Source organism: Natrix helvetica (genome assembly GCF_964273705.1).
Source record: "Natrix helvetica genome assembly, chromosome: 5".
Classification (NCBI taxonomy): Eukaryota; Metazoa; Chordata; class Lepidosauria; order Squamata; family Natricidae; genus Natrix; species Natrix helvetica.
Window position 1 is genome coordinate 150,104,308 of NC_138551.1, and position 17,831 is coordinate 150,122,138.

The 17,831-nt window shown below is 47.8% G+C and overlaps 1 protein-coding gene across 2 annotated transcripts; it reads right to left on the bottom strand.

Annotated features, from left to right (window-relative positions):
- Window positions 1-1,784: 1,784 nt before the first annotated feature.
- Window positions 1,785-13,387, bottom strand: TMEM52 (transmembrane protein 52). 2 transcript variants are annotated; one of them, XM_081956612.1, is made up of 5 exons: window positions 13,197-13,387; window positions 10,912-10,955; window positions 9,618-9,662; window positions 6,501-6,670; window positions 1,785-4,020 (listed from the first exon to the last, which is right to left on the bottom strand). In XM_081956612.1, exons 1-5 carry the CDS (start codon window positions 13,266-13,268, stop codon window positions 3,698-3,700), a joined length of 654 nt encoding a protein of 217 aa, XP_081812738.1. In that variant the 5' UTR covers window positions 13,269-13,387; the 3' UTR covers window positions 1,785-3,697. The 2 variants fall into 2 exon arrangements, with proteins under 2 accessions (XP_081812738.1, XP_081812737.1); XM_081956611.1 differs by lacking the exons at window positions 9,618-9,662; window positions 10,912-10,955; window positions 13,197-13,387 and having other exon boundaries at window positions 1,786-4,020; window positions 6,501-8,847.
- Between the last annotated feature and the right edge of the window lie 4,444 nt (window positions 13,388-17,831).

Below are 17,831 nucleotides of genomic sequence, written 5' to 3' on the forward strand. Positions count from 1 at the left end.
CCCCAGGCTCCAGAGGCTTTATAGGAGCCTGGGGAGGGCGAAAAGAACCTCCCCCCCCGGAGGCTTCAGGGAACGTCCGGAGGCTTCCCTGAAGCCTTCGGAACACTTAAAATCACCCTCCGAGCAACCCGGAAGTGACTTCCGGGTTGCTCGGACGGTCGTTTTAAGCGCTCTGAAGGCTTCAGGGAAGCCTCGGGACGGTCCCTGTACAGGCATGAGACGTGCGTCTCCATCGCCCGGGCCCGGATTGCCGGCGCCGCGCACCGCCTCAGGCTCGGCGTCCTTGCACCCGGCATTCACATCGCTGCCACCGCCGCCGCTAGGACAGCCTCGGCCGAAGGGAAGTCCGTCAGGCCTCGGCCGCGCCGCCCTCACCTCCTCCTCCTCCTCCTCCTCTAGCCGCGCCATCACAAGGATTAAGGCGAAAGGGGGGGGACGGGGAAAGCGAAGGGGGCTTTGTTGTCCTCCTTCTCCTCCTCCTTTCCCCCTCCGGCTCGAACGCGGCGCCAGGGCCCGGCAGGCAGCGAACGAGTCGGAGCCTGCCGACTGGAGGAAGAGGGTGAGAGGCGGATCCTGTGAACGGCGGCAGCAGCGGCAGCAATAGTCGTAACTCGGCGGCAGGCCGCCCCGGCTGGGAGACAAAGGAGGGGAAAGACGGCAGGCAGCCGAGTTGTGACTATTGTCGCTGCTGCTGCCGCCGTTCACAGGACCCACCTCTCACCCTCTTCCTCCAGTCGGCAGGCTCCGACTCGTTCGCTGCCTGCCAGGCCCCGGCGCCGCGTTCGAGCCGGAGGGGGAAAGGAGAAGAAGGACAACAACAAAGCCCCCTTCGCTTTTCCCGTCCCCCCCCTTTCGCCTTAATCCTTGCGATGGCGCGGCTAGAGGAGGAGGAGGAGGAGGCGAGGGTGGCGCGGCCGAGGCCTGATGGACTTCCCTTCGGCCGAGCCCGTCCTAGCGGCGGTGGCGGTGGCGGCGCCAGCGATGTGAAGGCCGGGCGCAAGGACGCTGAGCCTGAGGCGCCGCACGGCGGAGGCGATCCGGGCCCGGGTGATGGAGACGCACGTCTCGTGCCTGTTCAGGGACCGTCCCTGGACCGTCACTTCCGGGTTGCTCGGAGGGTGGTTTTAAGGGTTCCGAAGGCTTCAGGGAAGCCTCCGGACGTTCCCTGAAGCCTCCGGGGGCCAGGGGAGGCTCTTTTCGCCCTCCCCAGGCTCCTATAAAGCCTCTGGAGCCTGGGGAGGGCGAAAAAATCATGCAAAAATGGGTGCGTTTTGCACGCATGCGCACTGGGGGCGCGTTGCATTATGGGTGCAGCACGCCCGCACACGACCCCCCCGCGCTCCCCCCACTTGTGGCACGCGAGCCAAAAAAGTTTCGCCATCGCTGCCCTATACCATTTCAGACAAATGGATATCCAACATCTTCTTAAAAACTTCCAGTGTTGGGGCATTCACAACTTCTGGAGGCAAATTCTGTTCCCCTGATTAATTGTTCTAACTGTCAGGAAATTTCTCCTTGGTTCTAGGTTGCTTCTCTCCTTGATTAGTTTCCACCCATTGCTTCTTGTTCTGCCCTCAGATGCCTTGGAGAATAGCTTGACTCCCTCTTCTTTTTGGCAACCCCTGAGATGCTGGCTGGGGAATTCTGGGAGTTGAAGTCCACAAGTCTTAAAGTTCCCAAGTTTGGACACCCCTGCCATATACTGTCTGTCACATTCCTGGCCACGCCCACCCAGCAGGTCATTAGGGCAGAGAACCGGTTGTTAAATTATTCGACCCCACCACTGCCTCTACTGTGAAACTGGGGTACTCCAGAGACAATGAATGATTGAAATAGAAAATAACGCGGCAAAACACACACCTTCCTTAAAGGGGATGAGTATTAGAGACTATTTCAGATTCGTTCCAAAATTTCACTCAAAAATTTTCCATGAAAAATTAGATCAGTGGGGAGGAAAAAACCATTCAGGTGAGTATTTATATAAGCATTCTCCCAATGTATATACAACAGAGAGAGAGAGAGAGAGAGAGAGAGACACGCAGAGAGACACACAGAGAGAAAGACACAGAGAGAGAGAGACAGAGAGACAGATAGAGAGACAGACAAACAGACAGACAGACAGACACACAGAGACAGACAGACAGAGACAGACACACAGAGAAAGAGAGAGAAAGAGAGAGAAGAGACAGACAGAGAGACAGAAATACACACAAAGAGAGAGAGAGAGAGAGAGAAGAGACAGACAGAGAGACAGAAATACACACAGAGAAAGAGAGAGAGAGAGAGACAGAGAGACAGAAATACACACAGAGAAAGAGAGAGAAAGAGAGAGAAGAGACAGAGAGACAGAAATACACACAGAGAAAGAGAGACACACAGACAGAAAGAGACAGAGACAGAGAGAGAAAAAGACAGAGACAGACAGACAGAGAGAGACAGAGAGACACAGAGAGAGAGACAGAGAAAGAGAGAGACACACAAAGACACAGACAGACAGACATAGGGACAGAAAGAGACACAGAGAGAAACACTTTTACCCAAACACCTTTAGACAAATACCTAAAATACAAAACACATCAACAGTCCAGCAGAATATTGCTAGATTCAATTTTTTTTAAAAAAAACCCTCAAGGGCTTCTTGGCAAAAAAGACGGCATCCTTCTTTTAAATCCACAGCAAGAACTCAAAATATATCCCAACGCAGAGTTCCCATCCCAACTTGACACAGAAATTTGTCTTCGGAGGAGTCGACAGAATCGAGGCTGCTGGAAACCGACAAACAATATTCTGGTTTGGATTTAGGATTAAAAACAAAAGGAACTTTGGCCTTTCCCCGGAAGAGTTTCCAACACCTTGGTAACTTGGGAAATATCGCCCAGTCTATCGAAAGACAACGTAGGAAAAAGAAAATTTAAAAAACGGGCGCTGGGTCCAAGTTTGGCCGTTACATAGCAACGAATCCCATCTTCCAGCAATTTGCTGGAAAATCCAGTCTTCCCAGAAGAAGAGAGAGAGATTAATCTGGACCTGCTCTCAGGTTTTTTTTCGTTTTGGAGTGTGTGGGGTACAAATCCTTTTAAGTCCAGCAGGCACACACTTTCTGCTAATCCAATGCACTCAGGGCAGCTGAACCTCTAAGGGTAGGGGGCTTGTTACCCCCCCCCTAAAAAAGCTTTATTTTTCACCTTGGATAATTCAGACACGGGGGTAGGGCTGGGCAAGGCTCTGGTTTCCATCTCCCCGAAAAGTCCAACGGTACTCATGGGGGTGGCTCAGGGGCTAAGATACTGAGCTGGTCGATCAGAAAGGTCGGCCGTTTGAATCCCCAGCGCCGCGTAACGGGGTGAGCTCCCATGAGTTGTCCCAGCTTCTGCCAACCTAGCAGTTTGAAAGCATGTAAAAATGCGAGTAGGAAAATAGGGACCACCTTTGTTGGGAAGGGAACAGCGTTCTGTGCGGCTTCGGAGTTCAGTCATGGAAGCCACATGACCACGGAGACATCTTCGGACAGCGCTGGCTCTTCGGCTTTGAAACAGAGATGAGCAGCGCCCCCTAGAGTCGGGAACGACTGGCACATAGATGCGACGGGAAACTTTCCCTTTACCAGAAGTGGCAGGAGACACTGGATCCAAGCACAGATGATCACATTTCCCTTCTCCACTGTGACTTCAGTCCGTATTCCCCTGTTCCCCTACCACTACGATTGCTCAGGGGAAGAAGCAGATGCGTCCCCCGGGTTCTCCTGCGCCTCCATGGGGCGGTTTTGGGATGATCCGGGCAAATTGGGGGTTTCGTTCCGCTCCCTATCCGACACGGCTGGTTCACAGGCGTGGCTGTCCGGTTTTGGCCCCACTGATGGAGTCTCTGCGTGAGGCTTGGACATGTGGACGGCCTCGTCGTAAGAAGGGGGCATCTCTATGGCGTAGAGGCTGTAGGCTGGAGGACAAGCCGTATTCCGATCCGGGTCTCCAAAAGGTAGCGAGAGTGAGATGTTAGCGGGGTACTGGAGGGAGCTATAGGCTGTAAAAACAACGAAGCAGAAAGATTAGGCCAGGGGTCAGCAACCTTAAACACTCAAAGAGCCACCAAGGTCCTAACTGGAAGCCCCCCATTCAATTCTGGAGCTGACCTGAAGTCTGGTTCCCCACCATAGAGTCTCCTCCTAGCGTGGCATCCTTTTTCCTCTCCTGACCGGAAGTCCGGTTCCCCCACCATAGAGACTCCTCCTAGCGTGGCATCCTTTTTCCTCTCCTGACCGGAAGTCCGATTCCACCACCATAGAGTCTCCTCCTAGCGTGGCATCCTTTTTCCTCTCCTGACCGGAAGTCCGGTTCCACCACCATAGAGTCTCCTCCTAGCGTGGCATCCTTTTTCCTCTCCTGACCGGAAGTCCGGTTCCACCACCATAGAGTCTCCTCCTAGCGTGGCATCCTTTTTCCTCTCCTGACCGGAAGTCCGGTTCCACCACCATAGAGTCTCCTCCTAGCGTGGCATCCTTTTTCCTCTCCTGACCGGAAGTCCGGTTCCACCACCATAGAGTCTCCTCCTAGCGTGGCATCCTTTTTCCTCTCCTGACCGGAAGTCTGGTTCCCCCATCAAAGAGTCTCCTCCTAGCGCAGCGTCCTTTTTCCTCTACCTGTCCTAACCGAAAGCCCTATCTATTGTGGAACCGACTGGCGACAGGGAGCCACAGCAGAGGAACGAAAGAGCCACATGCGGCTCCAGAGCCACACAGGTTGCTGACCCCTGGATTAGGCAAGTGATGGCTAATCTTTTTGTCGTCACGTGCCAAAAATGCATAAGGCAATGCGCGCAGGACACCCCCCTGCATGCCCCGCCCCTGCACATGACCCTCCCTACTGCACCCACCTTCCTGTGCATATGCCGCGCTGCGGCATACGCCTAACCCTATGCCTAACCCTAACCCTAACCCTCTCTGAAGTCTCCTAAGACCAAAAATATAACCACATGTCTACTATGTATGTATTTTATAACGCATTTTAGTGACTGTACACCGCCCCGAGTCCCTTTCGGGAGAAGGGGCAGTCTATAAATACGAATAATAATAATAAATAAATAAATAATACTATTACATAGCCAAGATCGTATTGTATTATTAAACTCATCTTCCCTACAACTCCCAAAAACTATTATTGGCTCTTCTGCTCTCCATACATCCTATTTGTACCTTATCCATCACTTTCTTCTCCCTCTCTCCTCCCCCTCCCTACCTCCTTTCTTCCCTCTGCCCTCCTTTCCTTCTCAACTTCCCCTTCCTCTCTCCTTCTCCTCCCTCCCCTTCCCACTCCTTCTTTCTCTCCTCCTGTTCCCCCCCTCACTCTCTCCTACCCCTCTCTTCTTCCCTCCGCTCTCCTCTACTTACAATACAATAGCAGAGTTGGAAGGGACCTTGGAGGTCTTCTAGTCCAACTCCCCTGCCTAGGCAGGAAACCCTACACCACTTCAAACAAAGGGTTCTCCAACATCTTCTTAAAGACTTCCAGTGTTGGGGCATTCACAACTTCTGGAGGCAAATTCTGTTCCACTGATTAATTGTTCTAACTGTCAGGAAATTTCTCCTCAGTTCTAGGTTGCTTCTCTCCTTGATTAGTTTCCACCCATTGCTTCTTGTTCTACCCTCAGGTGCTTTGGAGAATAGCTTGACTCCCTTTTCTTTGTGGCAACCCCTGAGATATTGGAAGACTGCTCTCATGTCTCCCCTGGTCCTTCTTTCTCTTAAACTAAACATACCCAGTTCCTGCAACCGTTGCTCATATGTTTTAGCCTCCAGTCCCCTAATCCTCTTTGTTGCTCTTCTCTGCACTCTTTCCAGGGTCTCCCCATCTTTTGTACATCGAGGCGACCAAAACTGGACACCGTATTCCAAGTGTGGCCTTACCAAGGCCTTATAAAGTGGCATTAACCGTTCACGTGATCTTGATTCTATCCCTCTGTTGATGCAGCCTAGAACTGTGTTGGCTTTTTTGGCAGCTGCTGCACACGGCTGGCTCCTATTTAAATGGTTGTCCACTAGGACTCCAAGATCCCTCTCACAGTTGCTACTACTGAGCAAGGTATCATCTATACTGTCCCTGTGCATTTCGTTTTTGTTGCCTAAATGTAGAACCTTACTCTTTTCACCATTGAATTTCATTTTTTTAGATAGTGCCCAACGTTCAAGTTTGTCAAGATCCTTCTGTATCTTTAGCCTGTCTTCCGGAGTGTTGGCTATTCTTCACAGTCTTCATCTCATTTATTTGGAGTCACCCGGTTGTTAAGTGAATCTGGCTCCTCCCAAATGACTTGACTTGTCAGACGTTTGCAAAAGGGGATTGCGTGACCCCGGGACACTGCAGCGGTCATAACTGTGAGTCAGTTACCAAGCATCTGAATTTTGCTCATGTAGCCGTGGAGTCTGGTCCCCCACACGTCAGGCCTAAAACTCCGGATTCTTAGAGAACGCCAGAAAAACAGGGGGGAAAATGTCATTGTTTACTCACAGGTAACGGTGCTGTGGGCGGTGCTGTCATGCTCCATGGGGATGACGGTGAGGTTGTGCGCATGGGGTGGGAAGGTTTGACGCAAGGGTTGCTTGGTGCGGCAGCAAAATTTGGCACAGCTGGCTCCGATCCCACACATCAGGAGCAGGAACACCGTGAGAAGGATAAGCCTGTGGGGAGAAAGTGGGAAAAGGTAGTGAGTGGGATTACAAGGAGAGAGGGAGGAAGGCAAAGAGAGAAGGAAGAAAGAAGAAGAGAGAAAGTAGGAGGGAGGGAGGAAAGAAAGTAGAAAGGAAGGGTAAAAGAGGGAGGGAAGGAAGGGATAAAAGAGAGAAGGAAGGAGAGAAAGCAGGGGAGAGGGAGGAAGGAAGAAGAGAGAAAGTAGGGAGGAGGGAGGAAAGAAAGTAGAAAGGAAGGGTAAAAGAGGGAGGGAAGGAAGGGATAAAATAGAGAAGGAAGGAGAGAAAGCAGGGGAGAGGGAGAAAGGAAGAAGAGAGAAAGTAAGGAGGAGGGAGGAAAGAAAGTAGAAAGGAAGGATAAAAGAAGGAGGGAAGGAAGGAGAGAAAGCAGGGGAGAGGAAGGAACGCAAAGAGAGAAGGAAGGAAGAAGAAGAGAGATAGTAGGAGGGAGGGGAGGGAGGGAAGAAAGTAGAAAGGAAGGGTAAAAGAGGGAGGGAAGGAAGGGATAAAAGAGAGAAGGAGAGAAAGCAGGGGAGAGGGAAGAATGCAAAGAGAGAAGGAAGGAAGAAGAAGAGAGATAGTAGGAGGGAGGGGAGGGAGGGAAGAAAGTAGAAAGGAAGGGTAAAAGAGGGAAGGAAGAAAGGAAGGGATAAAAGAGAGAAGGAGACAAAGCAGGAGAGCGGGAGGAAGGGAAAGATATTTTTTACATGCGTGAGTGCATGTGCCTCTCTCCTCCCCCCAATTATAGTCCTTACTGCCTGCTTTAAAAAAGAGCTCATAAAACTTTTGCACTGTTAAGTCATCTGTTGCATAGGGCACCAAGGCAGATTGCCAAAGACAAACAGAAAATGGGCACTCAGAAAGTTAGGGATTTGTCATTTCTAGGTAAAACATTGCCAAAATCCTTAATGATTCACCCAAAAGAATTACCCTTTGTAATTTTATCATCTGATTTCTGTTCTTAGACCAAGTAAAAATATTTATATTATATATGTGTATGTATATTTATATCTACACACATACATACAGAGACAGAGACAGAGAGAGATATCAGATGATAAAACTGCAATATATATGATAAAAACTGCAACACATATTTAATCCAGCAAGGATGTTTTCCCTTAATTAGGAAAAACTGGCAGTTGTCCGTCACAGTCAAGACGACCAACAAGCAGGAACGGAGGAAGCTGTGTGGCCAATAATGGCAACCTTACAACTTGTGGACTTCAACTCCCAGAATTCCCGAGCCCGCATGGGAGTTCCGGGAGGTTTCTATCAACAGCTGTATCTCATGAATGTATTTAGAATAACAATGTCATTTTGTGAGTCGTTGCTTAATTTATGTGGCTTCTGCAAATTAGTGGCTGAATGCAAACTAGCCGTTGCACTTAAACAAGTCCCGTTCGGTTTATTTTATTCACAAAAAATTCCCCGGAAGCAGAGAGAAGTAGGTGGAAACCTGACCTCATCCTCAAGTATGCCAAACATCCCCCCAAAGCCAAGTCAGAAGGAGCAGAAGGCCCTGCCCTGCGCTTGGACTCCTTTAACTAACAAAACCCGGTCATCTGAATCACCGCAAGGAGGGAAAATCCACCCACTTTTTCTGGGCGAGGCAAAGTGCTCAGGTTTCTGATAGCTCAGGAGGATGTTGACCCACTAACTTGGTGTGTTTGTGAGTCACACACCCACAGCGGCAGCAGGCAAGAATTTTGGCCAGCAGAGAAGAGAAACGAGGAATTCATCTGAAGAACAAAGGTGGAGGAGGGCGGGCCCTAGAAGAACTAAATCTTTTTTGGGGGGGAGGGCTCTCTTGGGCAGGTGGGCTGAGCCAGGACGAAGCCTTAATTGGGCACCTCTGTGATCTTCCCCACTTCCAGAGAGGGTTGGTATAGTCCCGTGATGGCAAACCTGTGCCACGCATGCCAGAGGTGGCACACAGAGCCCTCTCTGTGGACACATGCGTCATTGCCAGTTGCTCTTCTGGTTTCCGCCGTGCGCATGCGCGCCAGCAAGCTGGTCTTTGCTGGTGCTGGAGCGCTGGAAAATGGTCCAAAAAGCATCCTGAAAGCAGCCCGAAAAACGTCCTGAAAACAGCCCCAAAATGCCCTGAAAATGGCTCGAAAAACAGCCTGAAAGTGGCTGAAAAATGCCCTGAAAATGCCTCCAAAATGGCCCCCCAAAGCCCTGAAAGCAGCCCAAAAATGGCCTGAAAATGGACCGAAAAACACTTGAAAACAGACCAAAAAACCTCCTGAAAACAGCCCAAAAAACACCCTGAAAATGGCCTGAAAACCACATTGAAAACAGCCCCCAAAAGTCCTGAAAATGGCCTGAAAAACGCTTGAAAACAGCCCGAAAAAACACCCTGAAAATGGCCCAAAAATACCCTGAAAAACACCTTGAAAACAGCCCCAAAATGGCCTGAAAATAGCCTGAAAACGGCCAAAAAAACACCCAAAAAACAGGCATGCGTGCCAGGTGCCGGCGCCTGGAGGCTCAGCGGGCTGAGATGGTCAGCCAGTTCCAGGCCCTGATGCCGTCCCACTGGAACGAGGCCCTCCGGCTCTTCTCCACCAGCGGCTCTTCCCTCCAGCCTTCGCCCAAAGCCCCCCACCAGGAGGCTGAAGCAGACCCCAAGTGGGAATTTCTGCCTCCCTCCGACCCTCACAAAAAGACCCCGAAGGGGGAGACTCTCTGCAGCAACACAAGCCTTCATTGCACGTATCCGTCCCAGGGGACGTATTTTGAGGACCCCTGATTTAGTGCGATATAAAAAAGGCAAATCATTTTTTCTGCAGACCACCAAAATTTTCTCGCAGACCCCCAGTTGGAGACCGCTTCCCTTGAGAGACATCCAGGGCTGGATTTGCATTTGGATGAGCTGTTGCTAAAACAAAGATGCGTCAGGAACGATAAAAATAAAATAAATGCAACTTACCAAACGTACCACAGACTTGTCCAGCTAGTGCCTTTCTCGGAACATCTGCCAGAGAAGGAAGTCACCGATCACTAATCGATCACTTGATCCAGCTTGTTCACACACACACAGACAGGTAACAACCTGATCCAGCTCACCCACACCCACAGCAAACAAAAAAGAAGGTGGGACGATTTTGTCACTTCCAGTTTGGAGGTGATTAAACTGGAAGGCAGAAAACCAACAACGGGGACATTCAGCACCACCTTTTAAGTATTTGAAAATTCATGCACAGACTGCCTGGAATCGCAAAAATATTGGAAAAGAATCTGGAAATGGGCACAAGAAATTACGGGGGAACAAATAAAGTATAAACCCGAAACCTTTTTACTAGGAATAATTAAAGGGAACTACACACAAAAAAATTAAATATCTACTAACACATATATTAACTATAGCTAGAATTGCCTTTGCCCAATGCTGGAAGCAAAATAATACACCGCCAGACGAATTAGTGATAAAAAAAACCTTGGAGTGCGCAGAGATGGACAAACTAACTCAAAAATTAAAGGACAAAGAAGAATCGGAATACTACGAAATTTGGAATAAGTGGTATGAATGGTTGGATAATAAGAAAAACAATTAAGCCGAAAACAATATACATAAATAAACATAGAACTGTATATAAAAGAAGGTAAATATGTAAAATATCATAAAAATGTATAGATAAGATGACATAAGGATTGTAATATATGGTAAAGAGAAGAAAACATACATAGATACGACGATGTAACATTGTACAAACTGTTGATATAAAGATTGTAATATGTGATAAAAAGACAAAAACAAAAAAAAAATTATTACAAAAAAAAGAAAAAGAAAATTCATGCACAGGTAGTTCTCGGCTTATAGCCATTCGTTTAGTGCCCAAAGTTCCAACGGCACTGAAAAAACATGACTTACGACCAGTTTTCAGGCTTACGACCGCATTCGGTCACATCATCAAAATTCAGACGCTGCACAGATGATTCATATTTATGACGGTTGCAGTGTCCTGGCAGGGGGGGGGGCACATGAGTCCCGTTTTGCAGTCTTCTGACAAGCCAAATCAACGGGGAAACCGGATTTACTTAACGGCCGTGTGGCTGACTTAACAACTGAAGCGATTCACTTAACAACTGCGGCAAGGAAGGCCGTAAAATGGGCCAAAACTCACTTTTAAACAAATGGCTCAGCTAACAACTGAGGCTTTTGGGCTCAAGCTGTGGTCGAAAGTCAAGTACCTATTCAAAGATGATACTTAAAATGTACTCACTCTTGGTGGCCGGTGCAGAGGATCTCACAAAAGGAAGGCACAGCCTGATGGGAGAGGGGAAAAATAGAATATGAAGCACAGAACAGGAAGACAAGGCGGCAAATTCTGAATCTTAATTTGGGGGCTCTTAAAACAGACAGCAGCTAAAACAACTCTGTTGATCTGATGGATTTGAGAATCAGACTCAAGTACTATAGTACTAATCGTCCACAACTCGGATCTCCCTGAGAGGTTCACAAAATTATATCCTGATACTCAGGTTTTCCTGCCTTAAGTTCTTAAATTAATTACTTCCTGGATTTACAGAATGACCAGAGGAGAGTTTCAATTCACATTTAGAATAGTATAGAATAGAATAGAATAGAATAGAATAGGAGTAGAGTAGACTAGAGTAGAGTAGAGTAGGGTAGGGTATAATAGAGTAGAATAGAGTAGGGTAAGGTATAATAGAGTAGAGTAGAGTAGGGTAGGGTATAATAGAGTAGAATAGAGTAGGGTAGGGTATAATAGAGTAGAGTAGAGTAGGGTAGGGTATAATAGAGTAGAGTAGAGTAGAGTAGAGTAGGGTAGGGTAGGGTAGGGTAGAATAGGGTAGAATAGAGTAGGGTAAGGTATAATAGAGTAGAGTAGAGTAGAGTAGAGTAGGGTAGGGTAGGGTAGAATAGGGTAGAATAGAGTAGGGTAAGGTATAATAGAGTAGAGTAGAGTAGAGTAGAGTAGAGTAGAGTAGAGTAGGGTAGGGTAGGGTAGGGTAGGGTAGAGTAGAGTAGGATAGGATAAATAGAATAGAACAGAATAACAGAGTTGGAAGGGACCTTGGAGGTCTTCTAGTCCAACCCCCTGCTCAGGCAGGAACCCCTATGCCATTACTGAGGGATTGAATTCAATCAATAATTCAAACCCTGTAAGTTAAAAAAATCAACCCAGCATCCTTCACAAATGCAGATGCCAAGCCCAATGTTTTTCAACTGTTGGCCCCTTGAAGATATGTGGACTTCAACTCCCAGAATCCCCCATGCCAGGGTTGAGAAATCCTGCTGCATTGGCTTGAGGACAAACTCAAAACAATGTTGTGTGAACACAACACAAACGCACTGCTGGACTTTAATTCAAAACATTTAGAAAGCGGGTTTGTTTTGGACTCCAAACCCTGCTCGCTCTGCCCGGAAGTTCTTCCCTAACCAGAATTCGACTCCATGACAAAGAAAACCCTGCTCAACCTAAAATGCACATTCTTCACTGCTCTACAAAAAATAAGAATAAAGACGGACTATGCAAGAACTGGGTATCTCTAGTTTAATGGAAAGAAGGACTAGGGGAGACATAATAGCAGCGTTCCAATATCTCAGGGGTTGCCACAAAGAAGAGGGAGTAAACTATTCTCCAAAGCACCTGAGGGCAGGAGGATAAGCAATGGATGGAAACTAATCAAGGAGAGAAGCAACTTAGAACTGAGGAGAAATTTCCTGACAGTGAGAACAATTAATCAGTGGAACAACTTGCCTCCAGAAGCTGTGAATGCCCCAACACTGAAAGTTTTTAAGAAGATGCTGGATGTCCATTTGTCTGAAGTGATGGAGGGTTTCCTGCCTAAGCAGGGGGTTGGACTAGAAGATCTCTAAGGTCCCTTCCAACTCTGTTATTCTATTCTATTTCTATTTTCTCTTCTCTTCTCTTTTACTTATTATTTTCTATTCTCTTCTATTTTCTCTTCTTTTCTATTTTACTTATTTTCTTCTCTTCTATATTCTATTCTATTCTATATTCTGTTCTCTTCTGTTCTCACCTCCTCTTCTCTATTCTATTTTCTCTTCTCTTCTATTTTACTTATTCTCTTCTCTTCTATTTTATTCTATTTTCTCTTCTCTTCCATTTTACTTAGACTCTTCTCTTCTCTTCTATATTCTGTTCTCTTCTCTTTTCTTCTCTCTTCTATTCTATCCTCTTCTCTCTTCTCTTCTCTATTTTATTTTATGATCTCTTCTCTTCTATATTCTATTCTATTCTATATTCTCTTCTCTCTTCTCTCCTTATTCCCTATTCTATTCTATTCTACTCTTTCTCCGGGACTCTAAAGCAAGTTTGCTTTTACAGATGGGATTTCTTGACACGCTAGAAAGGGGGCGCTGGGGGTATTTCACAAGAGACGCGCACCCGAAGGATGGACCCGGGTTTTCGGCGGTCGTGAGAACCCAGCTTTCTCCCCCACCCACCCACCCACCCCCGAGCATCCCCCGAGAGGCGCCTGTGATTGAAAGCCCCGGGGAGCGGGGAAAGTCACTCACCTGCGCCCCGATGGCGGCCGCCCAGAGGACGGGAGAGGAGAACCGGCTGGCTGGACGGCTGGAAGAAGCCATGGGCAGCAGGGAGGAAGCGGCTGAGCGGCCTCCAGGGCCCGCCGAGGCCGCCTTTGTCTCGGACGCCGGGCCAAGAGCGCCGCCGATCGCCTGCCGATCGCGCAGGAGAGTCCAAGGCAGACGCTTAGCGAAGGAGAGTCGTCGGCCAGAAGCCACGCCCCTCCCTGACAGGCCACGCCCACGCCCAGCTTCAACACCCGCCCACGCACAGGCTTTGCTCAGGGCTCGGAAGCGGCCGGCTCCTCCAACCGGGCGCCCGCCCGCCCGCCCGCCGTTCCAAACGGGTTGGTTTCTACCGGCGCTTTCTGTCTAATTGGGGGAGGGGGGACACGGAGGCGCGGACCCATTGATCAGGAGGGTGGGGGATCAGGAGGATGGGTTTGGGAGTCAAGGACACCCCGCGCCCGCCAGCCCTGATTAAGCCTCTATTGTCCGATGTCTTTTATCGGTCGGTCTGTTTGTCTATCCATCCATCCGTATCTATCTATCTATCTATCTATCTATCTATCTATCTATCTATCTATCTATCATCTATCTATCTATCTATCTATCTATCCATCCCTGTCTGTCTTTCTGTCTGTCCATCCATCCATCCCTGTCTGTCCATCCGTCCATTCATTTGTATCTCTTCTATCTTCTATTTCTATCCTATCCATCCGTCTATCTTTCTATTTATCTATCTATCTATCTATCTATCTATCTATCTATCTATCTATCCATCCATCCATCCATTTATCTATCTATTTATCTATCTATCCATCCATCCATCCCTGTCTGTCTGTCTGTCTTTCCGTCCGTCCATCCTCTTCTATCTTGTATCTATTTCTATCCTATCCATCCGTCCGTCCATTCATCTGTCTGTCTATATATCTATCCATCCATCCGTCTGTCTGTCTGTCCATCCATTTGTATTTCTTCTATCTATTTCTATCCTATCCATCCGTCTATCTTTCTATCTTTCTATCTATCTATCTATCTATCTATCTATCTATCTATCTATCCATCTATTTATCTATCTATCCATCCATCCATCCATCCCTGTCTGTCTGTCTTTCCGTCCATCCATCCTCTTCTATCTTGTATCTATTTCTATCCTATCCATCCGTCCGTCCATTCATCTGTCTGTCTATATATCTATCCATCCATCCGTCTGTCTGTCCATCCATTTGTATTTCTTCTATCTATTTCTATCCTATCCATCTGTCCGTCCATCCATCTATCCATCCATCCATCCATCTCTCTGTCCGTCCATCCATCCATTTGTATCTCTTCTATCTTCCATTTCTATCCTATCCATCCGTCTATCTATCCGTCCATCCATCCATCCGTCCATCCATCCATCCAGCTGTCCAGAACCATCAATCAAGAGCATCGCCTCTCCATCCAAGACCTGGATCTCTTCTCCAGCTGGCCTTCCCAAGAGAGGCTGGGCCGTAGCTATACTTATTTATTCATTTAAAACATCAATAGAGCCACCCACCTTACATCAAAAGTCCGGGCGACTCCCGGTGGACAGTTAAAACGACAATAGTATATCATTAACACATTCCCTAGAGGTCTATGAAAACCACAAGCATTAAAACATGGCATCATTAAGTTCTCTCGTCAATTCCACCCGGTCCCTGAAGATGCCCTGTGCGCTGATTATACAATACCATACAATACAATAGCAGAATTGGAAGGGACCTTGGAGGTCTTCTAGTCCAACCCCCTGCCTAGGCAGGAAACCCTATACCGTTCCAGACAAATGGCTATCCAACATCTTCTTAAAGACTTCCAGTGTTGGGGCATTCACAACCTCTGGAGGCAAATTCTGTTCCACTGATTAATTGTACTAACTGTCAGGAAATTTATCTTCAGTTCTAAATTGCTTCTCTCCTTGATTAGTTTCCACCCATTGCTTCTTGTCCTGCCTTCAGGGGCTTTGGAGAATAGCTTGACTCCCTCTTCTTTGGGGCAACCCCTGAGATATTGGAAGGCAGCTATCATGTCTCCCCTAGTCCTTCTTTCTCTTAAGCTAGACATCCCCAGTTCCTGCAACCGTTCTTCATATGTTTTAGTCTCCAGTCCCCTAATCATCTCTAGGATGTTACTTAGATGGATGGTGAAATATCTGCAAGAAAACCACCAAGCTTAGAGAGCATCAAGGACCCCCCCCCAACAGTTGTCCTCCACCTCCTCCACTCCTCAAAACCCACTCCTTTCTAGCACTGAAGATGTTACAAGTGGGGAAAAAGACACTGGAAACACGGAGGCTGCTTGGAAAGATGGTTTAATGGTGGACAGGATCACATGGCTTGAGCTCCTGAACAGAAAAGGGGGACCACATGTTTCCAGATGTTGGGTGAAGAAGAAGAAAAGGGGGAAATGAGAGTTTTTATACTCTCGGTTCGGCCCCACCCTCTCTGTTTCCTGTTCCCATGAAAGAAATGTATTCTGATTGGTTGTCTTAGCTAACTTTGTAGGTTGTAGATTGTGTGTCTTTTGAGCCCCAAGGTTGGTTGAGCATTGATTTTTCCCAGGTGCCCTGTTGGTGAGATGGGTAAAGGTCTAACATTATCATGCCTTAATCCCATCACCCTGGAGCTGAAGGGGGAGGAGATCTTTGTTATGTAGAATAGACCAGGCCTTTTAATAGCCCGTTGACCAAGGTGGGGGCAAATTAAGAGTGAGTCCGTTTCATGCCTAAAATCATGTTTCTCCATTTCTCATCCAGGGAAAATATAATATTCTTGCCTTTTCAATATTTACCAGGATATTTCATTTTTTCTAGGAGGAGGGGTGGGTGCTAACTTGCTACACCTAGAGGGGGCTTTTAAAAACAGTCTCTCTCTGGATCAAAAAAAGCTTACCTCTCTGCTCTGGGGGGGGGGGGTGTCAGAAGACCACCGATTCACACGCTGGAAAATCTTTCTTGAGGCGGCACTTGATGGAAAGGAAACGGCATGTGAAGAGGTAGGATTACAGCGAGGGAGAAAACGAGAATTCTCGCACTTTTTAAAAATTATTACTAAGGCCGAGACCTCGGTAGCCACCTTAATTGGGGGGGGAACGGGGGAAATCCCACCCCAATTTCACAACATAGATTAGGCTCAACTGGGTGGTTGTTTCCCCCCTCCCCCTCGTATTGACCCATCTTTGAATCTACTTTAGGCAACGTTCAGCGTAGAAGGAAGAAGTGTCTGAAATGATATATCGGGTTTCCTGCCTGAGCAGGGGGTCAGACTAGAAGACCTCCAAGGTCCCTTCCAACTCTGTTATTCTATTTGATTCGATTCTGGAGCCAACCAGAAGTCCAGTTCCCCCACCCCCACCCCCCAGAGTCTCCTCCTAGCACGGCGTCCTTTTTCCTCTACCTGCCCTAACCAAAAGCCCTATCCATTTTGGAGCCCACCAGCGATAGGGAGCCGCAGCAGAGGGAGCAAAGAGCCACATGCAGCTCTGGAGCCACACAGGTTGCTGACCCCTGGGCTAAACATACCTACTTTTTTTTAAATTTATAGACTGCCCCCTCTCCCCGAAGGGACTCGAGGCAGTGTACAGACATCTCAATAAAAAACCGTATACAAAAATAAATACCCTTAAATTCCCATAAAATCGAATTAAACAATAGGCTGTACAAAGTGATAAAAATTAAAAACAACCTAAAAACTACAGAGCCGGGGCCTGAGACTGATGTTATGCAACGCAAGGTCCGTTGCCAATAAGGCCCCCCTCATTAACGACTTTGTCTCGGAGGGGGAGCCGGACCTGGCGGGGATAACGGAGACCTGGCTGGGCCACGAGGGGGGTTTCTTTCATGCAACATGCCAAGTGACAAACAGGCCAACGCTTTTTTAAATAAGCCTGTCGGAACTGCCGAAAAAAGTCCTTCGAGGACTGCTCTTTCGTTTCTCTAAAACTACCTACCACCTTATGTTTCTGGCGCTCTTTTTTTTTCTTTTTTGTGAAAAAGGGAGGGGGAAATAAAATAAGAGGCCCGGTGCTTGTTGTGTTTCAGAAAGTATGCGGCTGTTATCTTAAGGCTTCCCAGCAGCCCCAGAATTGTGTTTTTTATATCAGGTTTGCGCTTTTTGCAAGAGAGCCACTACAGATCTGTGTGTGGGCAGGGAGGGAGCTGAAACGCAATGGAAAAACGCATGGTAATAAACTGTTTTCCTAGGTTTCAATAACTCGCCCCCGGACCTGTTTGGCTGCTTGTGAGTCTTTCAAAAGGAAGGAAATGGGGAAAGCGAGGCCTGGCAGGCACGGGCCGCATCTGGGCAGAAGGACGTTTTCTTTTGTCGCTGAACAGGAACTGGGATTTGCCTGTTTTTTAAATTTGCGGGGACCTTTTCAAAGGGGATTCCATTTAAAACCTACCCAGTCAGGCTGCAGGCGGGTTTAAGCGGCTTCTCGGGGGGGTGGACGACACAAAGGATCTCCAGCAGGGAATGGTATAAAAATGAAGATTTGCATAAATCACACTGTAGGTCTAAAGGGAGATGATTGGCATACCTGTTGGCGTTATCTCCATCTTCAGGATCTTAAAAACAGAGAAAAAGAAATGTAAAGTATGTCAGA

Coding starts and splice junctions, on each gene's coding strand:
- TMEM52 (XM_081956611.1), bottom strand. CDS start 7,458: ATGAGCTCTTTTTTAAAGCAGGCAGTAAGGACTATAATTGGGGGGAGG. Junction 4,021..6,500: donor CGCCCACAGCACCGTTACCT/GTGAGTAAACAA, acceptor TTGTTTTTACAG/CCTATAGCTCCCTCCAGTAC.